The sequence below is a fragment of the Phoxinus phoxinus genome (genome assembly GCF_949152265.1).
Source record: "Phoxinus phoxinus genome assembly, chromosome: 19".
NCBI lineage: Eukaryota > Metazoa > Chordata > Actinopteri > Cypriniformes > Leuciscidae > Phoxinus > Phoxinus phoxinus.
This window is the reverse complement of record NC_136894.1, coordinates 24,161,633-24,183,872: the sequence shown is the minus strand read 5'-3', so window position 1 is coordinate 24,183,872 and position 22,240 is coordinate 24,161,633. Positions and strand designations below refer to the sequence as shown.

General features: G+C 37.9%; 1 protein-coding gene across 1 annotated transcript in view; it reads right to left on the bottom strand.

Moving 5' to 3' along the window:
* Positions 1–4,421: 4,421 nt before the first annotated feature.
* Positions 4,422–22,240, bottom strand: part of grin2da (glutamate receptor, ionotropic, N-methyl D-aspartate 2D, a) — a 51,504-nt gene continuing 33,685 nt past the window's right edge. The window contains exons 5-13 of the mRNA XM_079589832.1: positions 21,439–21,644; positions 19,031–19,199; positions 18,592–18,745; positions 17,451–17,576; positions 16,997–17,226; positions 14,152–14,312; positions 10,292–10,479; positions 8,840–9,072; positions 4,422–7,501 (exon numbers count right to left, since the gene is read on the bottom strand). Of these exons, the coding sequence (XP_079445958.1) occupies positions 4,478–7,501; positions 8,840–9,072; positions 10,292–10,479; positions 14,152–14,312; positions 16,997–17,226; positions 17,451–17,576; positions 18,592–18,745; positions 19,031–19,199; positions 21,439–21,644 (4,491 nt within the window). The 3' untranslated portion in view covers positions 4,422–4,477. The remainder of the gene's footprint in view (positions 7,502–8,839; positions 9,073–10,291; positions 10,480–14,151; positions 14,313–16,996; positions 17,227–17,450; positions 17,577–18,591; positions 18,746–19,030; positions 19,200–21,438; positions 21,645–22,240) is intronic.

Below are 22,240 nucleotides of genomic sequence, written 5' to 3'. Positions count from 1 at the left end.
AGGACAAAGAGACAAAAGATCAATTCAAAGAGAATAAATTTAGTAGATAAACATTATATATGCATGTTATTCGTTGAAATATATAATTTATATCTATATGTATATATTTATTTGCTGCTGTTTGATAAGAGACTTCTCATTAGAGTAATTAACAAACAAACAAAACATTTACTTTCATAGACACCATCAACACAACAAGACGCATGTCTAGAGAAAGGCCTTTTTAAGATTCTTGGTGGCGGTGGTTCCTAATAAAACATGTGCAATATGCCTGATATTTTATCATTTGAAAATAAAATGGAAGGGGGGGAAAGGCATTATCTTAAGGTCCTTGCTGATTCAGCCCAAATATTTTATCAAAGCAGAATTGAATGTGCGCAATGGAACGGAAAGAGAATTGAAAAATATTTTTCGCAGCTAATACATGAAACACATCTTAATTATAAAGTCTGCCAACAGAAGTTGTCTTCAGCTATGCTGCTTAGCTGAACAGCTATTTCTCTATTGCTATCTAAACGTCACAAACACATATATGAGGTACATCTATATATAAAGTAATCCAGACACATATATTACACAACAAAGTTGGAGTCAAAAGGATATACACACATAAGCTGCCAAATATTCTAAATGTTAATACTACTCTGAAATTCATGACAGTGAGGCAGAGTGTTATGATTCTGGTCAGATTTGACAAGATTTTTTTTACTGCCCTCCTGGTTTCTCCAAACAAAAGTCATCCGTGTTTATAAAAATTTAAACAATCATCACCCATTGTTTCTGGTACTTCATTGTCTCTTGACATATACGCTTGACCCCGTTGACAACAAAATATACCCCAATTAATTAGTACTACTTGTAAAAAGCTCAGCATACAACAAATAAGCTAAATATGGCTCAGATGCAGTTACAAGCACACACAAAAAACTATTAGCTTGTTGGACTGTGCGTGGTTCTGTGTCAAATATGCAATTACATAAATGTACATACATAGATATATAAATAACAACATAGTACATACAATGTTTCAAATCAAATTTAAAATAGTCAAACTTTGCGGCTGGCTTGACAAAGCCATGTCTGAAAGTTTTAAAAATATTTTTAGGATTCCATATCATAATTCCATATTTTTCCAGACTCATTTTTTTTAGACCATATGTAACAAATGATTCATACAGCATTATGTTTGGTATATAGTAGTCACCTGTAAATATTTTTCCATTGGGTTTTCTCGAAGTGATAATGCTTACATGATCAGAAGAAACCTAAAACATTTTATAACCTGCATATTTTCATCTCTGAAACATCAGTGTGATACTGATCAGCGAACAGCAAAGTACAGTCTGACTTAGATGATGGTTTGCTCCTTTATCTGTTGCTGGTTTGAGTGGCACACGCTTAGGTATTGGATGGGGTTGATGTAGCTTGAACATCATCCGATTTGTTCAGAAAGCATCAGATAAAATTTGTTCAATACAGTACGCTGGCTTTGCCAAGGCAATATACTTACAAAATTGACCATTATTCATAAAAGACAATGAAAACTTAAATGCTGTATAAACAAACAAAATAAATCAAACAAAACATAGTTGACTCAGACCTGCTGCCAACACGCATTGCCCTTAGCATTATTCACAGTCAATTATAGCGATCACTTCAAAAATGCTAGCTTTTGGCTAATGGTAAAAGCAAAATGAAACGAAAGATCTACCTGACTGGTTTGCTAATCAGTCTTTTCCTCACAGTTAACAGAATACTTGATCTGGCTTTTTTATTTTTATTTTTTATTAACATATGTCTAGTAAAAGCACAAAATTGCAGCTCTATTTTGCTCTCATTTGACATGTTTATCCTTGCTGCTAATTCTACAGCTTAAGCAAACTTGCTAAGCAAGTATGGATATTGTGTCCGAAGCTAATAAATGGCAGAGCAGAGCGGCTTGTAAAAAAATGTGTAAAAACACAGTGTTAAACTGTAAACAGTGCTCTCCTTCGCTTATCGCTCTCTGAATGATGACGCGTCCTTCATCACTGACAGCTGAGTTAGCGAGTACAGTGCTGGAGTATGGCTAGCCCTGTCGTCCTGGCACTCACAACATCAACGCTCAAAGCTACCCTAACTGGCTCAGACTAAAAGGTCTCCGCTGAGAAAGCTACGATCTTAAAAGTGTCTTGGTTGCAGCACACCGTGTTGTCATGGTAACATGTACATTCAGTCGAGATGGGAAGGGCTGTCACCGATTATAGGTAGTTGAAACATTGCATGTGCCCTAGTGGTAATACAGCACAGTGCTTATATTCTCAGTTTTAATAACTTAACACAACTGTTTTGAACCAGATCACAAAACATATATGTTATATATAATAAAATAACTTTTAAATATAAAATATATGTATTGAATGCTGTTTGTAGTTAATTATGTATTGCTCAAGGGATAAGGATGAAACGCGAGGACCTGTGAGATGGTTTCAACAGAACAGGACTGTACATCAGCTCCAGTTAAGTTTGGCATTCAGCTTCAGTAAAAACAATACTGTATGTTATCAGTCATGGCTAACTTACCCTGTTTCTAGGTATGCAAACGCTGACCACAACGCACAGAGTGCTAGATGTCAATTTGCAGAAGGTGGAGGTCAAGGAAAATGCTCCGAGAGGAGAAAAATGGATTGCTACTTGTCTTTGTGTATGCTTCCCTTGAGATATTTTGAACAAATATACACAACCACTACATCATGATCCGGAGCTCAGAGTAAGAGAGCGGAAAAAAGATGGGTGTGTGGCGTTAGGTAGGGGTGTAACGATACGCTCATGTCACGATTCGATACTAAACTCACAATACCATACGATTGCGATATTTAAGCCAAAATAAAGAAGAGAGTTTATTTTACATTACAACTGTATTATTTAATTGAAATTTTTTTTTTTTAGGTTACACTTTATTTTAAGGTGTCCTTGTTACTGTGTAATTATATATTTAAGTACTGAGTAATATTAAGCAACTACATGTGCTTACTATAGGATTAGGGTTTGGTTGAGGGTTAGTTGCATGTAATTATGCATAATTTACTGTTATTACTCTGGTAAGTACATATAACATATGTAACAAGGACACCGTAAAATAAAGTGTTACTTTATTTTATTATCAGGACCCACAAATATTCCACCATTGCATTATTATACATTATATTCAACATTATATAGAGTAGTTTTTTGTAGTAATGTCTCTGAAACTTCATAAACGTTATTTTTTTTCCTCACGCAGTACTCGTGCTTTCAATGCAGGCATTCGTAGGATCTCTTACACAGACAAGCACACACAGACTCTCCCGGCGCTCACTGTGTCCCACCTCTCCAGCTATTAATGTACTAAAAATATAAGAATAAACAATCTAAAACTAAATGTGCTGTATTGATTTAAATTATGTTTACGCTTTCACATTGAGAAGTGCGGTTCCAGCAATATGTATGGGCTTCAGATAATCAATGCAATCAATCACAGTTCTAATTGCAAGCAAGTAAAAATGACAACTCCCAAACTGTAAATGGTTAGTTAATCCAAAAATGTTAATTCTGCATTTACTCTCACTCTTGAACAAGCAAGCATTTTAACGTCCGTGTTTACTACAGTATGCGCATGGTTGTAAATCTGTTCATCATCTAAATCCATCGGGTCTTTTCAGAAGACTTGAATTTGGATTAGAGTCCACTCGATTGATTATTTTTACGATGCCTTTATGACATTTTTTGGATCTTTTAAGTTTTAGAGGAATGTACTTTAAATGGAGGGACAGAAGTCTCTCAGGTTTTATTAAAAATATCTTCATTTGTGTTTGTAAGTTGAACGAAAATCATAAAGGTTTGAAACGACATGAGGGTGAGTACATGATGAAAGAATTCATTTTTTTGGGTGAATTATACCATATAAAATACAGTAAGTTGAGCCTTGGATAAAACGAACTCTACATCGTGAATCATATCGTTTACATCAACGATACATACCGTTGCATTTTTTTATATCGTGATATAACGATGCATCGTTACACCCCTAGCGTTAGGGTGTTGTATTTTGACCTCAGAATCTCCCTTTGAAAAAAATCATTCCTGAGCCATCGAGCAGCAAAAAAAAAAAACTCGAACAAAAATCACATTTACCCACATGATCGACGCGCCACCTTAAAGCCCCCAAGAAGTTAAGAGAAGCAAAGCCAATTCCATATGAACAGCCTCGCTAACATCAACAAGATTTGTCAGCATGGCAGTATTCCATTCTTACACAAGAAAAGGGAAAGGGCTACAATTTATGTGACATCCCAATCCAGGTTTGTCTCTAAGGAGCATTAGAGCTTTGTGCAAGAGGAGGGTGCCAGCGAAAACAACCCAACTCGACTGCTATGAACAGTTAACAGTTTGTGGCAGGAGCAGGTGACTTGATCACCCCTGGGGCTATTTGCTGATGTTCCTCATTTAATTATGTTCCTCAAACCTCACTCTCCACACTGGAGAATTGGGCAGAGCCTCGACGGGAGCATAGGCTCTTGGTTTTGAGGGGAAGATGTGGGGATTGATACCTTTGGGGTTGGGGAACTGACCGCAGTTTCTGGTATTGGAGCTTAGCACTAGAGGATGACAAAGAGGAGGGCTGTGGGGCACCAGGTGTAGATGAGACAACTGAAGGGGAGGAAACTGAGGAGGAGGAGGTAGGTGGTGGTACATGTATATGGTGAGAGGAAGAGGGTGGTGCTGGGAGTGCAGGGACCATTGGAGAGGGTAAAGAAGGTGGTAGACTTTGAGGAGGGGATGGCGGTTGTCGGGACCGGTCTGAGCGCTGTGGTCTTTGTGCATTGATGTTGGATTGGCTACCAGATTTTGCCAGGCTCTGAGCCCGATCCGGTTTGGATGATTGCCGTTTGGGCCTTACGCTGCTGCTGAAACTGTGGCAGTGGGGGAGTAGTTCCTCCTGACTCCTAGAAGTCACACGATTCCATTTGGAGTGAGTGCTGGCAGAGTGATGGGGCGACTGGCAGGAACAGGATGTGTGGCCTCGACTCTTCTCTTGAGACCTGCTTTTAGATTTCTTTTCAGTCTTGACTGGTAATTTATCTACAGACCAGTATCTTCGAGGTGGTGGGGGAGTCAATGGAGTTGGAGGCCACTGGTTTGATCCTAAGCCTCCTGATCCCCATCCTGTTCCTGCACCGAACCCCAAGCTACTTTCTCTGCCACCCAATCCCAAAAAGGAGTCGTCTCTACTGTTTATACTGCTTCCTCTTTCTCTGGCAGGGTAGGTGCCAAAGAACCATCCTCCTCCTCCAATGCCTCCAACTGCCCTTCCTTCGTGACCCTCCCAGTATCTCTCAAACTTACCAAACTCTCCAGAGGAACCTTCATCATCTGTGTATATCTCAACAGTTTTTTCTCTGTCCCTTTCGGACTCTGAGTTCATTCCTCTGCTTTCTCGTCGTCTCCCCTGTTCTTCTGGCCTACTTCTTTCCACTTCAGACTCTTCATCTTCTTCCTCGGATTCCCATTCGTGAAACGACAGGCCTTCTCTCGAGCAAGGCTTACCTCTACAGTGATTTTCCAAAAGAGGCCGACTCTCTACAGCTCTTCCATGCTCATCTCTCTCAGCTCCTACAGACTTTCGTCTTTTAGAGGTGATGGGAAGTAGGGGTACAAAAGGCGATGGAGACTCTGAAGTTGGGTTCCCACTACCCCAAAATTTGACAGTTGAAGGAGGTTTGTTTGAGGTGGAAAAATGCTTGTTGTTTGACCTTGGTCTGGAGTGGCGAAGGGATTTTGGGCTTCTGTGATGCCTTTCCTTTCCCCTACTGCCTTCTTCATTATCTCCTCCTTGATCATCCCTATCTCTTTTTACCCCATCTCTGATAATATCCCACTCATAACTCTTGGTAGAGCTTTCACTCTTTTTTCGGAAAGAGCTCCGCCTCAGTGCAGGATAGGGATAACATTCCTGTCCTATTCCTTTTTCAAAAACATCTTTCCTGTCCACATCTACTTCCTCTTGTTCAGGTCGCTTTTCCCTGTCTCTTCTTCTGGATTTCTCCTCTTTCTTCTTTTTCTTTTTCACTTTACGTCTTTTACGCTCCCTTTCTCTTTCACGCTCTTCTCTCTTCTTTTTCTTTCTACCCTTCTTCCTCCTCTTTCTCTCCCTTTCCCTTTCTTTGTGATGCCGTTTCTCCTCCTTAACTTCTCTATCTCCAGCTGCTCTTCTACCTTTTTCTTTCTCCCCCCAAGACGCCCACCACTCTTGAAGCTGTGCAAGCTGACTGCCTCCTCTATCTCTCACCTGCGCCCTTTGTGGGCAAGGTTTACGGGGTGGTATAGGTGGAGGCGGGGGACTGCTGGGCAGGGATCGAGAAGACATACGAGAACGACTTTTTCTCCTCCCCAAAAGCAAGCTTGATTCCTCTGTAAGCTCATCTGTCTCATAGTCCTCATACACGTCTTGAACATCTGCCCGGTATCTGAAGCTCTGTGATGATGTGTACGATGAGGAAGAGGAGGGAGAATTGGATCGGGAGACTGACTCTGAAGAAGAGGATGAACTGGAGGTGCTGGAGCTGCTGGAGGAAGTGGATGTGAGGCATATAGATGGAGAAGGTGAGGGCGGAGTTTGTGTTGGGGAAGAGAGGGGCACCAGTATAGGCAGGGGAAGGGGAGGAGGACGACGTCCTCTTCTTCCACCAGCATCCCTCATTCCATATCTGCCGCCACCTCTTCTTCCGAGTGGAAGGATGTTTTCGTACAGCGGCGCCCCTGAGCCCTTCCTTTTTGATAGGCTGCTTCTCCTCCAGATAGATTGAAGAGGTGGAGAGGGATGTGGCAAAGCAGGGTTAATTGGCAAGTGTCCAGAAGCTTGACCTTTAGGAGGTAACCGTGGATTTCCGGAGGATTTTGTCCCTCGATGCTTAGTTTTTGGAGTTTGAGTGCCCATGTTTTGAGGGTCTGCAGATACTCCTAAGCCCTCTGGATCAATTGGTCCATAGTATCTCTTGTACTCATCCAGACCCCCGTCCCCTCCAGTTATTCCTGCACCCCAGTGAGGGGGCATGCCTTGAAATTGAGTTAAGTCTGTAATCCCACTGCTCACACCACCGGGCTTCTCAGGGCCCACCTTTGGACGTGTCCACCGATCTACCACAGCTAATCGGCGATCATGGCGTGGTAGGAAAGTAGAGCAAGGCATAGGTGCTCCAAGAATGGGACTGTTCGATGGCCCTAGAGCCATTCCAGAATGTCCACCTGACGGAGGAGAGCCAGGAAGAAGAGTATTGTATACTGGTGGTGGCTGCTGGTGGTGTTGCTTTTGTTGTTGCTGCTGTTGTTGTGCCATAGAGATAGTGGGATTGGCCATGGATGTAGAGATCACATGAGGTGGCGGAGGAGGAGGAACTGTGGAAACATGATGATATTGAGGAAGTGTGCTTTGGGAACATCCATGATCTCTTTCATCCTCAAAATTGCAGCAGCTGTACATTCCCTGTAAGAAATAACAAGCAAAAGATTTATTTAGCAAACAGTTCAGGATATCATAATATTCCCCTTGGTGACATACAAACAGATTTAGATGCTTGGAAAATGTCTCTGTAAAGACGTGAAACATTACCATAATAATAAAATTGTAAAGCTCCCAGTGCTTTGATGATGCAAGAGTACACACTGTAAGCTCAGCTAACCTTTCTCTGAGGTAATGGCAGTGCTGACCTCACTGTTTGAGTGTCCCATCTAACCTAAATGCCTTACATTTCTCTCAAAGAAAGTCTGTTTGGGAATTTAAGGTTCTTCTCTTTCTTTCCATAATGTAAACAAAGACACACAGTGATAATACAGAATGAATAAATAATCCCTCTTCTGTCATCTCCCTCTGTTATTCATTACTATGAGAGAAGGTAGGGGCTTTCATAAAATCCCTCTCTGTGTGCAGTGGAAATGCTGGATATGCCATCACATTTCAGAAATGACAGGAATTTAAGGAGTGTGCTGTAAAGTTCCCTTCTAAGGATTTAACACCAGATTACTGCATGTCAGTCTTTGTTCGTGTGCAACAAGAATTGCAAAAAGGGTAATCTTGACTTTTACTTGCAAATAAATTCGAATAATTTCAGTTTTGTTTCGGTTAATTTTTACATTTCCTGGGCTACTGATTTTAGTTTGCAGAGCTGGAAGGAAGTCATTATTATGGCACAATTATTGTTTCTTAATGTATTTTATTACATTTTCTCTAATATCAACAGAGTTTCATAAGAAATAGTCATTAATACATTTATTAGTGCATCTGATTACGGTAATTAAATATGTTTAACACCATTTTGCACCATTAACACATTTATTCAATTTGATATTAAAATGTGTCCGTTCTTTGTCATAAAAAAAAAAAATGGGAAGAATTCAGAACTAGTTTGAAAATTCTCTCTCTCTTACACAGAGTTTATCAGCAGCCTAAATCACTAAGAAACCCATTCTCCTACAAATTATTTATTTATAAATCAAACCCAGATGGGACGTTTAATAAAAGTAAAAAAAGTAATAAAAGTTGCAGCCTTTATATAATGAAATTGAATAATCATTGAAGCTCAAAAAGTGAAACATCATCCACTAGTGGAACACCATCATTCATAAAAATGTTAATGCAATCACCAGCCGCAGACTGTGGGTCAGTGGTTGGGAGTGCCATTAACACAAATCGAAGAACAATAAGTACCCTCAATTATTTAGTTAACTTTCCTTAAAAATGAACTGAATGCATTAACATTTTAACAAAATCAATTCAAAGACATAATATTTATATATTATTACTGCTATTATTTGGGTCACTCACCCGACTGAGAGCCAGTAGGAAGTCAAGTCCTCCTGAGCGGCCCATACAGTGGCGAAGCTTCCAATAGACAAGATGCTCCCATGCAAACACCAGCAGACTTAGGCCCATGGCAACCAGAAGCATATAGAAGACTCCTGCCATGTTGTCTATGTCTAGTTTGGAACTCATCACCTCAATCTTATCATTATGGCAGATCCCAGACAACCAGAGTCGTTCAAGCATGTCAATCTCATCTGAAATGAATGAAAAGATGTGCACAATGACAGAAGATAAGAAGCACGAAAGATAAGCAGTCCTTCAAACAGACAGATGGACAGAAGGTAGAGAATGAAAAAAAGAAGAAAGTAAAAGAGTACTAGAATCTAACCGTATTGTTGGGAAAAGTGAGTCTTTAATTCAAATCTCCTGACAGTGGAGATCTAGGTTTAGCTTCGGTTATTATTACACTGTGTTCACAAAAAGGTGAAAATGGAAAAGAAAAAAGAGAGCAAAAGAATCATGAAAGGCAAGGAGGAGGAAAGAGAGAAGCAGAGAAAGAGAGACTGGAGGATAATAACAGCTTTGATGGAGGTCTGAAATGGCCTGGTTTTGAGGCTCTTGTGATAAGACAGGCCCAGAGTAGTTTGGAGATGAAAGCTCTAGACTGATGGGCCTACCTCCCAACAATAGCCATTAGTGCATTTATCAGAGTGAAAATGTCACTGTGGAAAAAATAAAGGAATGACAAGGTCATGTTTCTGGGAGAAAAAAAAAAAACAGAAAGAAAACCACATATGCATTTAGATGTCGGATTTATATCGGGGATTATTCCTTCACTCCGAAGGAGGGAAAGAGATAAGACTTAATCCTCTTTTCATATGAAACAAAACAAAAACATAACTGCTTTGACCCATGGGTTAATAATGTGTTTCAATTCATGATAATATGGCCTTGAACTATGGCTTAGGTAATGGGAAATTTAATCACAGGAACTAAAATCATAATATTTTTCATAATATTTATTTATTCAGACAAGCAAAAATCAGCCCTAATGAGAATTCCAATCCAAACTGGAACGCGTCAAAATTAAAAATCGAGGCGTTCGACTACCGCTCTGTTTACTGAAGTGACCCTTTGGCTATTCATAATTGTGTTCATTTGCTGTGACACTTTTTCTAATTTCATTTCTCATATTTCAATGAGACTTCCAGCTCCCTTTCACATTTAGGGTTTAATCAGTATGGGGCAACTCACTAGGTTCCTCATCAAAGAGCCTCATCAAAGCAAAAAACAAGTAATGCTGGAGAAAAGCATGTGGATGTATGCATATGAGAGATGGAGAGAGGGGAAGACACCCCAGAAAATAAAAAAACTATGTAAACAAAACAATTAGAATATTTGTTTGTCAGGGGTGAAAATCAAGGGTTTGAGACTTGAGTATTACAACTAATACTCATTTAGAATTTCTCTTACCATCTCCAACTAGCTGCAGCAGGGCAAGATCTAGCGGCCGCTTCCAGCGGGAGTTCTTGTGTAAGGCAATGCCATATCCTGTTGTAGCGAACACTTTACCAGAGCCGATGGTCATTACTTTGCAGCCCTCGTCTTTACGGGCCATGTAATTCAGGACAGCCGCATCATATATGAATGCATCCAGTTTGCTGGAGAAAAGAGAAAATCGGAAACAAAACAACAAAACATAGGGAAATCACTTTAAGAGACTAATTATCACTTTATTGATTGTTACATGTAAAGACAAAAACATTGATGATCTTCTGGGAAATCCCATTCCGAAACTAAATAGTTTGTAATGGGTAATTAGTGAAGCCAATCAAGCACCAAGCACCTACACCATGCATTTGTTGGCTTAACAGCACTGAAAATCCTATTTAGGACATGGATTTTTTTTAATTCCTGTATTGCCACTGGCACCTGCCTTAAAAAGACCCATGGATTTCCATTATTTTTCTATTACCTTTCTATGAGTTGGAATACTGTATTTTATTTTTTTAAACAATTTTATAGAGATTTTACTCAAAATATCTCAGAGTAGAGAATAACTATAAAAAAAACTCCACTACCACTCAAGTTTTTTTTTACATTTCTTTTAACTTATTTATGCAATAAATACTTTTATTCAGCAAGGATGCATTAAATTGATTAATAGTGACAGTAAAGACTTTCATGTTGTTAAAAAAAAATCTATTTTAAATAAATGGCATTCTTTTAAACTTTACATTTATTAAAAATCCTGAAACAAAAATGTTCCACAAAAATATTGAGCAGGAAACTGGTTTCAACACTTATAATAATAATAATAATACATTTTTCTAGAGCACCAAATCAGCATATTAGAATGATTTCTGAAGGATTGAGTGACGCTGAAGAATGGAGTAATAACTCCTAGAAATTCAGTATTAAACATATTTTAAAAAAATATGTAAAGGTGAAGAAAAGGAAATTATAAGCTCCTAGGGAAGCATGAATAAGCAGAGCTACTTCATGCATGAATACTCTGTTTTTATATAGAGGCGGATAATCAAATACCTCAAGAGTTTTCTGAGACACGTCTTGTTTCTTTGCCATAAATGTGATAATATATGCGCACAAGCACTTTGCAGAATAGCACCAAAGAACGTTGTTATTGTCTGGCAGCGCGCCTCGCTGAAATGAGCAGCACATAATAGGACGACTAATTTGTAGAGACACTGGTCTTCAAGTCAAAAAAATCCCACCTGAAATTGGGACCATGATATCTGAGCTGTGGCTGTGCTGTGTTACACAGATACATATTTCTTCCACAGTTTGTAATGTAATGCTCGGTGTCATGTGTGCAATTATTTTTCTAAGCACTAAAAACGTCTGCATGATAAAACAGGCAAAAAAGGGGACATCTGCATGCACAGGCACCACTTGCGTTCTTAAAATAATGCAAAAATCCACTTTAATCTTATTACTGCATATTCACAGTGCTAAATAATTTAGCAGGTGAGTCTATTACAGTCAAGACATAAAAGAAAGTTGCAAAAAGTCAAAGAAGCATTGTGCCTTATCAGAGTCAGGTGCACCGGCGGTATGCCTCTTTTCTTTGATCGCATTTTCCCCACCTTGTAACATGCCAACGTCTTTGCAGCAAAAACCCAAATTGACAGCTTATTACTGGCTACTCTTCAGACTCCTGCTAAGCACACCTTGAGGTTATTAACAAGCTCAACTTGGCCCTCTAAGACCAACGAGCGCTGCATTAGCATTCAAGGTGGAAGCTTTTGTCAGAAGTGTTGAATCCAACAAAACAGAGCCCTTGGGGGAAAATGAGTCACACATTTCCGTACGGGTGAAACCAAACTAACAGAACACACACAGACAGGTGTTTGATAGTGCAGAATACCACCCCACAGTGCAACACTGGAATAGGTAGGCTACTGAGGTAAACAAGTGCCTTTGAGAATCAGCTAGCACCTCGATGGAGGCCTGACTGGCAGGCCTGCCTTGATTTCCGTGGCTTGAAAGTGAAAGTATCACTTTGCGGGCTGGAACTACTATACAAACCAAGTGCTGATAAACGACAGATGAAATCTTCACGAGAAATTGCATAGGTGGAACATCGTGATTTTATATTCTAATCTGCAAGCATAACCTTTTTTTGAAATGGGAGGCATATTCACGCCCTTTGTATGCATAATGCAGGGACTTGAGTTTTTAAGACGCCTATACACACACACACACACACACACACAGATCACAGGCCGTGTTGATACTACACTACTATTTAATAATTGTGGAGCTATCATGGCATCTCATGATGCGGAGCAGAATATTAATAATGCAGAAGTGCAGAATTGCTTCTTTGATTGAATAAACACTACCAGAAGAAAATCGAATGACGTCAAATTTTCTTTGCAAAACAAAGCTTTTAAAAAAAGTTTTGTTTCCTAAACTAGCATCATGCAGAGTGGTGTCAACTGACTCGACACATTAAAGCACCATTACAGGAAAACTGTAATACCGCCAATGCCTCTACACTAAGGCTGCCACAACTGTGGTCACTCTCAACATGACACTAATAAAACACATTCTGCTACTATAAAGGTAGTCTCGTGTAGCCAGAATTACAGTGCAGCTTTCATTGGCCAAGGAAAGCTTAGAGGCCGGCTGATTGGCATGTAAAGCAACCAATCACAGTTCGTTTTGTTCATGTTTATGGGCGTGAAAATGTATGTTGTGATCCCTACAATAACTGACCGGTGTGTAAAATTCAAGTTGTATTGGACGTATTATAAAGAGTCTATGCCGCGAACTTCACAGTAAGATTTTTATTTTTTGAAAGAAATTTCTTATGCTCACTAAACATTTATGACAAAAATATTTCATAGATAATAAATAAAAAGTAGTTTTCTATTTGAATATACTTTAAAATGTAATTTATTCCTGTGATTGCAAAGCATTATTCAAATATGGGGATTTGGTGTTTAAGAAACATTTTTTATTATTATCAGTATTGAAAACCGTGATGCTTTTTTTATGATTCTTTGAAGAATCATAAAAGAAAGCATTTATTTGAAAGAGAATTCTTTCAAAACAATGCAGAAGTCTTCACATTTAATGTTTAATGATTTAATTGCATTTTTGCTGAATAAAAGGATTACTTTCTTTTAAAAAAACCTAACTGACTCCAAACTTTTGAACGGTAGTGTAACTAGTTACTGCAAAACTTATAACAAATTGCTTGTGATGTTCCTCACTTGTAAGTCACTTTGGATAAAATCATCTGTTACATGAATACATTTCAAATATAAATAAATGAAATGAAAACGTAAATAAAATAAATGAAGTTTGACTGGAGTAAGCGAGAGATATCAAAACCATGCTCGCCCTGCAAGAACTGTAACAAATCAAGTTAAATGAGAAGTATCCTGTGGTGATCGTAATGCCTCCTGAATGTTTGGTCCTTCCAGTGACATAGCACCAAGGATAAAAGTCAATCTTCACACCCTCCTTGGAAATGGAGACGAAAAGCGACAGCCAACAAAATAATTAACGCCCCTGTTGTGATCCATCATGTCACCCATATCCGTCAATTAGTTGTGAGCACATCTGTTTTCCCCCACTGCTACAAAGAACATCTTGACTCTTAGTGGTCAGATTTAGGGCCAGGGTTAAAGAGTTTGGACGATTTTTGTTTATTTGTCAAGCTGGCCATGTAAAACGATCATTATAGATACAGTTTATGCATATGGATTAACCTATAGATTCTTCCGAGAGTGCGTGTACACCTGAACCTGGATCCCCCAATCAGATTTTAGAGTCTTTAACACTGGTCGTCATTCACTCACCCGGTTTTAAGGTTGTCGATGGCTTCTTCCACTCCTCTCTGATTGTTCCGCACCATGTACTGATGCATGTTGGGGTAATTGCTCCGTATATTCTCTTCCGTACTCCCGTTCGGGACAGTGCCGAATCGTAAGGGAGGGTACTGATCTGTGGGATGTTGAAACTGAAAACGACAGTGGGAGATACTTCATTAGGTTTCTGAAATATGAGATTACAGTTTAGGCCTCTGAGTTTCAATTAATTAATCATTTGTCTAACTATGTTGGGAAACCCAAGGGGGGGGGGGGGGGGGAGGCTCTAATGGGGGTTTAAAAGAATGAAAATCAAATCATTGCTTTAAATGATTATAGGCCGATGATTTATTTGCATAATTTGGCCCCTACTCCTCCACACAAACAAATGTCTGGTTCACATTCAAATGAGACCTGTTTCAAAAGATTAATAGTGTGTGACCATATTACAGTGATGTCAGTTATTGTTATAAATCACAATTTCAGCTTATTTAAGATATTCACAGCTCAGTTTAGTACACTTTAGGTCCAGTAAATAGGGATGCACCAATATTAAAATTGTGACCAATGCCAAAGTCCCTTTAGGCAAGTTATTTCACTCGGCGGCCATCTTTGAAAAGCCTCTCGGACAGCTATTTCAGTCATGCAAGTGCAGCTCCTGTCTCCTTGAAATATCTCAATCTCATTCAATTCTCCAAAGCTGCTCACCAACGGTCTCATTTCTTATTCTCAAATATCATTAAAAAAAGCTTATTTTTCAGGCTGGACCAGCCAATGCGCACGTGCGTCTCAGAACACTGACTGTTCTATAGCAACCGGAGCTTCTAACGGCAGCTGCAGTGACTTTATCAATCAGCGATTGGCTGTTTTATTTAGAAGGCGGGACTTATTCCGCCATTTTGCGCGTTGCACTTTCTACCATTCTTAGCAATATGACGAGTGCACTGTCTTTCTATGTATAAAGTCTTTGACAATACCAATAATTGGCTTTTAAGTGTTAAATTTTTTTTTTTTTAATTGGTAAACCCTTCCTATGAAGTCCATGCTTATAATGAATTATAGCTCCATTTACTATTTTATAAATATATTTATAAAGACCTATACTGCATTATGAGAACAGTTAGTTACCGGTACACTTATATAATTTTTTATAATAACAGCATTTGCAGATTCAATGATAATCCATTATACACTGATTTATGAGTATTAATTAGTCTTATGTATCTATGAATGTGTTTATAAAGATGCAACGTGCATTGCTTTAATGTTATTATATTATAGTTACAATTACTTTTTAATATTATTATTTCTGTCAAATAAGTGAGATATTGTTATTAATAGCAGTGATCTTATAAACACTTATTGTGAGTGATAATACAGTTACTAACCTCTATAAATGCATCATTGATGGCTTTAAGTAAAGTGAAAACATAGGAAGCAACTTTCCTAAAGCAAATGTTAAGAAATCATGAAGATGTGTTCCTTATACATTTTAAGTTGTTTACTTGTAAATGTAACTAATGAACAATAATAATCATTTAATAAAAGAATGGAAACAAAAACACATAAATCATTAATACAAATTGTTGGAAAAAATCATATTTTTTAATGTTACATACTAGCAAAACACTGCAACAATATTTTTTAAGTATAATTCCAAACTGCTATAAGTAAAACTATGCATATGGCTGAGATATAGATTTTAACAAATCAAAATTACCATTCATGACCTCTAATGCAAACATTAGCCATTAAAGACATAATTGATAACTAATTGGTACAGCAAACAAGTGTCTCTGAAACCATTTTATATTTGATCATTTATAAATCAGTGTATAATGGATTATGATCATGCAAATGGAAAAAAAGCAAATGCATGACATAAGTAATTATAAAAATAATATAAATGAAACTATAACTGTTCTTATAAAGCAGTATAGGTCTTAATGAGTCTTTATAAATATATTCATAGAATAGTAATACTTAAGTATAATGGGGTATATAAATAATTATAAGCACTGGGCTTCATAGAAAGTGTTACCAACTGTTTTAACAGAAATAAAGCTGAAATTAAATAAAAATATAAATTATAAATGACAAACTTTTTTAAAAAAGTTGGCAACTAACTGAAATAAGTTTAAGTACTAAAATGACTAAATTTGAAAATAAATGTATTAAGTTAATAAATATTGTAGTATATAAATATTACTAAAATTACACTGCTGATAACTGAGAAATATTTGATTTATACCCTACATTGTTAAAACCAAACATTAATAACTAAAATGTTTTATTATTTAGGCATTACCATAATCTATCAATATAAGTTAGTGCTAAATGGTAATCTAAACCTTAAAAAAAGGGAGAAACAATTAAATATTCAATAGTGGTAGATACATTATGATGATTATAAATGATAAATACGTATACAATTATACATTGAAAACACCTCAATATAACAATTATCGTATTTGCAAACAAGATTTATTATTACACAAAAATAAAACATCTAATCATAATTATTCCCCTGGTTTCACAGACAAGGCTTAAGCCTAGTCTCAGACTAAAATGCATGTGTGAGCTGTTTTAACTGAAAGCAAATTTCTCTGGCATTTCTTAAAATATGTCAGTGCCATTGTTTTGTCTCAAGACACACACCAGTAATGTTTTTTTTCTAAGGAACGTTTATAAAAGCTGCTTAATTGTTCTAATTGAACTATGGTCTAATCCTGGCTTAATCTAAGCCCTGTCTGTGAAACCAGGCCATTATTTTTCAACGTAACAGCTAAAAAGAGGGAAATGTGTTAATAATTAAATCACTCATATTACTGTCTACCTTCTTATCACTGAGGCCCGACACAGTGTCGATGTATTCTTCTTGGATCATGAAAGCAGCCAGGTTAGCAGTGTAGCTGGCTAGGAAGATGACAGCAAAGAAAGCCCAGACCAGCACCATTATCTTACTGGTGGTGCCTCTCGGGTTTTCCACCGGAACAGAGTTATTAAACACCAGAGCCCATAGCAGCCAAATAGACTTCCCTATGGTGAACTTTGAACCTCCTAACTCTGGGAGAAGAAAAACACAGGAAGGCCAAATGAGACATGTCTTCTTATGGGATGGTGATAACAGGAAGTGTAAAGAGAGGACACATGAGAGAAGAGGAAGATAGCTCGAGGTGAATTGTGGAACATGCTTACAATGATAATAATAATCTGTAAACAAATCTTTCATTGCTGATTGCATTCAAGAAATGCCTAGAGCGAAACCTTAAAATATAGAAATAACATACTCTTTCCGCTCTGTAAGCTCCGGTTATATCCAACAGGGCTGAGGAACTCGAATATAAAAACGGTCACAGCCACCACAGACAGGCACATGACGAACATCATAACCCACACAGCTGGGCTGTACGGCTCTACAGTAGTGGAAAAAAAACAAAAAAATGAATAGATGTGACATTCAAAACAACTTTATATTTTCCTCTGAGCTCCATTTATAATGTTAGCAAAGTTTTTGTATTTTGTGCCAATAAGCAGGGGTCGGCAACCCATGGCACACGTGGATAAACACTGGCACGTGACAATAGCTAAAGAGGTATGCATTTAATTAAAATAAAGTGCTTGTTGACCTTTATTGAAATAAACTTGCATGTGAGCGTAAATTTTGAGGTAATCATTCCTCATAGTCACACAGCCTGTTTTAAGTTAGGTGCTATTATACATGCTATTAAAGTGTGACATTTTAACCTGCGCTTGCGCGCAGATTCGACAATTCATTCGCGTGACCGGAGGTGCGTGCTTCTGTGACTATCCCTCCGCGTGCCATAAGGTTCCCTTAATTGAATTGCCTAAATTTAATTGAGCAGTCTAAATGACTTTGAATAAACAGTCTAAAACCTGCAGAGCAGTAGGTGCTACACACCTAGCCGGGAACAACTCAAGAATCAATGAACTTTCTCATATATCACAATTCTTTTTGTTTCGGAATAATATCATATTTTCTTTGTTTTATCTCAGGCTTCTAATCACCCAATAGATGTCATTGATATGTCATTTGTTAATGCATTTATCTGTATACAAAATTTGATTCCTTATGCCAGCTTAACATTGAACAATTTTTTCATTGTTAGGAAGAAGCCCAGTTGGTTTGCGAAGTATGAGATCATTTAAAGATGTATATAAAAATCCTCATTTGGCAGTGTGCATAAAAAAAGACAATCAGCAAAAAAATGTTTAAATAATTGTAAGTCTTCAACATGACATAACACTAAACCTGAAGTAATGTGAAGCCTGTAGTGTACTGTAGCTCCATTGGTAGAGCGCGGTGCTGGCAAAACCAAGGTCAAGGCTTTGATTACCAAGGAAACCGATACTGTCTGTCAAACGCCTACATGTAAAGATGAAGTCTGATGCTCTTTCCTACTTTCTTACCGAGGAAAGCAGATGGTGACACAGTGCCATTGCTACGAGAGACCATGACACTGATGCCAGTCTCCACAAACGGAACAGAGAACTCCACAACCTCTGACCTCTCCTCATTAATAGTCAGGGAGCCGATCGCCATGTCGGCCCGCTTGGACACCACCTGGTGGGGAAAGAGGCTAATAACATTACGGACGGAGAAAGTGGATTAAAAGTGAACAGGTTTATCAAGATAGTAACTAACTTTTATTATTTGAATGTTGCATAAGTTTGGACATTTAAAAAAGTGAAATATGTTTATAATTTTAAGAACATTAGCTTGCATATTTAGCCTGGTGCTTCATCTGTCACAATTCAAGAAAGAAAAAAAAAACTTTTGAATTCAGTGGACTTTATGATAATAAAATCCGGGTCAATAAATAGTCAAGAGATAAGATGAGGGCCTGACCTCCCCGACCATTCCATTCCACTCTCCATCTATGTTCTTTCCATGCCTGCCATTGGTCACCAGATAGAGGTCATAGGTGAAGCCCACTATTTTAGCCAGGCGCTTGAGAACATCAATACAGAAGCCTTTGCAGCAGTGCTTCATGGATTGAATGCCCTCAACAACCATGCTGTAATTGAAAAGAAGGAGAAGAGAAAGACATAGAAAAGGAGAAAAGAAACAGAAAGGGGACAGTGACAAAAGAAAGAAATAATGTAGAGAAACCAAGCCAAAGAAACTAAATGAACATCCCTGCTTAGAATTCAGTGCTGTGTCACCTAAGGCAAACACACATGATCTGGGGTCTATCAGCATAAAGCATTACGACTCTTAACGGAAATGGTTCTGCGGTTTTAAAAACCAGCACTACTCAGAAACTGGAGTTTTGGTCAAATAGAAATAGGTTATTTATCTAAATATTGTATTCCATATTTTAACCAAAAATATAATACAAATTATTTGAAGACAATTAAGTTTTTTTTTTAGATTGTGACTTTATTGCACACTAAAGGGGTTCTATTATGCTTTTTCACTTTTAGTTAGCGTGTAATGTCGCTGTTTGAGTATAAAAAAGATCTGCAAGGTTACAAAGCTCAAAGACCACTCCAAAGGGAGATATTTTATTTAACAAAATCAACTTTACAAGAACTACAAAGAAAAACGGCTCATTTGGACTACAACGCGTTTTTTTCCGGATCTTATGAAGTCATAATGTTCCTCATTTAAATAATCTCCGCCCACGGAATACGCAAAAAAGTTGACGAGGCCCCGGTTGAGCTGCGCTAGGTGAAGTGTGTTGTTGCTGTTTTTTTTTTTTTGTCCAAAGGCTGACGAACTTAAGAGTGGTTAAAAATTTATTTTAAACAATGTTCCTGAACATTATAACCTCAATGTTTGTCTGTGTGCAGCACTTTTTACGGAGAACAGCTTCCAGAAGAGAGTGCAATGCAGGCTCCGCACAAAAGCTTCTCCTGAAAGACGTAGCAGTTCCCATTTTCCCCAACTACAAATAAAAGACATACTTGTAAGCCGGGATCATAACTTGTAAGTATGTGTCTATTATATATGTCTTTTATTTGAAGTTGTGTTTTCTATTAACAGTTCCAATTATAGGTTTTATGTAGTTGCTATGATGATGTAAACGAAGGGCAAAGCTTTGCCTCCGCTAGCCTGCTAACTAATATTACAGTATAGATGTTTTATTTACTGTAGCTTTTGTAAGACTGTTCACTGCCCCTTAGGAAAATTATCCATGATTTTGTGATTAATTACTCAAAAACGTCCTGTGAAATCCGTTCAGCACGTTCCTCTTGTTCGTTAACATTGTTAGAGTCTGTATCGTGCTCGAATCGCCATCGTTAATATTTACATCTGAGTAGAGCTTGCGGTTAATGAAGGGGGCGGGACATTTCCGAACACGCGCTAAGCGGTGCCAATCATGACACACGCTGGGCCAGCTAACCAATCACAGCACATTTCGTATTTCGGAAGGAGGGGCTTCATCGAAAACAACGCGTTCAAACAGACTGGGGAAAGAGGAGCTGTAATGATGTCAAATATGTGAAAAAATAAGGCGTTTTTTTGAACAGTCAAGCATTAAAACACATTCTAGTACACCCCCAAAAACAAAATCAATACTTTGTAAAAGGGCATAACAGGACCCCTTTAAGTACATTTCCCCTTACTGTCATTACCGTAACTACTTTTGAGTATTTAGTAATTCTCATTAAGAATCAAATGAGATTCGCCACTGCAATAACTACCATATATATATCTTTCAAAAAATTAGAACGAGAATCACTGGGATAAATTATTAAGAAAGATAATGGAAATTAGATTATGATTTAGTTTAACCAACTCAATTTTAAACATTTTTCATGACATTTTTATTATAATTAATTACGGTAAATATGCTTAATTATAATTAAAATGTCATGAAAAAACAAATACAAAAATTAGTTGGTTAAACAAAAATCATAATCTAATTAATTAAAATCGAATTTCCATTATCTTTCTTAATTTTGAGGTGAAATATCACCTGTGCATGTTATCCTTACAGTTTTCTGCAATTCACCTCGGCTCTGTATGCTAGGCCAGGAAGACTTTTGAGCAATTCTCCATTTAAACAAGGTAAATGAAGTAAAGTGCCTCTAACACAGAACAATCATTGATCAACCTATTCTATTTCTACGTGAATTTCTAATTTATTTAAATTCCATCAGTGCTAGCGACAGGACGGGGAATTAATGCCCCTGGGCTAATGTGAATGTAATTTGCAACATCTGCATATTCCCTGCCACATTCGCTAAAAGTGATAGCCTCAAATGTTGAACACTTCTAGTCTAAAAATCCACAGACTGAACCTTGACCTGTTGTTGAGTGGCAGACGGCACGGGACAGAGTCTCTGATGCAGGAGCCTGTTCCAGGATCAGCAGGCTCTACGATGACGAAGGGCCTCTCCTCCAAAGTAACAACGCGCAAGTGCTGGGAATCATCCAGAGGTTTGAGGAAGGGGCCGTACCGGGACCAGGGCGGGTAACGCAGACGCAGCACTCCATTCTCCCACCAACCTACCTACAACAATAGCAAGACGCCATTAAAATGGTACAAACACGTTTTTGAGACCTGACAGATGCTAAATGTTTCATAATGGTGCTTTGATGAAGTTCAATATGACTGGTGTTGGCAGGTCTGTTTCCTTGCTGACATTCTTTACATCGTTACTGGATGTAGTCCCGACTTTATTAAGTTAGATACTTGAAGCTAAAGAACATATGAAATGCCTGTCGTCCCAGTGACAGCTATTTTACCTTTCAACAAGACACGTAAAAACCCAAACCTTTCAAAGCTACTGCAGCATGACACCTTTGTAAGTTCACATGATTCCCAATCTCAAGTGTTAACCGTCTGTCAGTGAACATGGCAATTAAATGAAAAAAAAGAAAAAGAAAAAAGACTTTTGTACTAGCTCAACAATAAATGATTTACGGTTTCTGCAGCTCCTTTGGCAGTTCTGTAACCAGCCATTTCAAACTGTCAAAAAGTGCATGAATAACTAATACCAAAAACTGTCCTGCAAAAAACATTTTTTTTTTCCATGGCTTATTGACATTTGCCAGAAAAAAAAGATGTACAGTATGTGCAATCATTTGCAATTGCCACTCAATTGC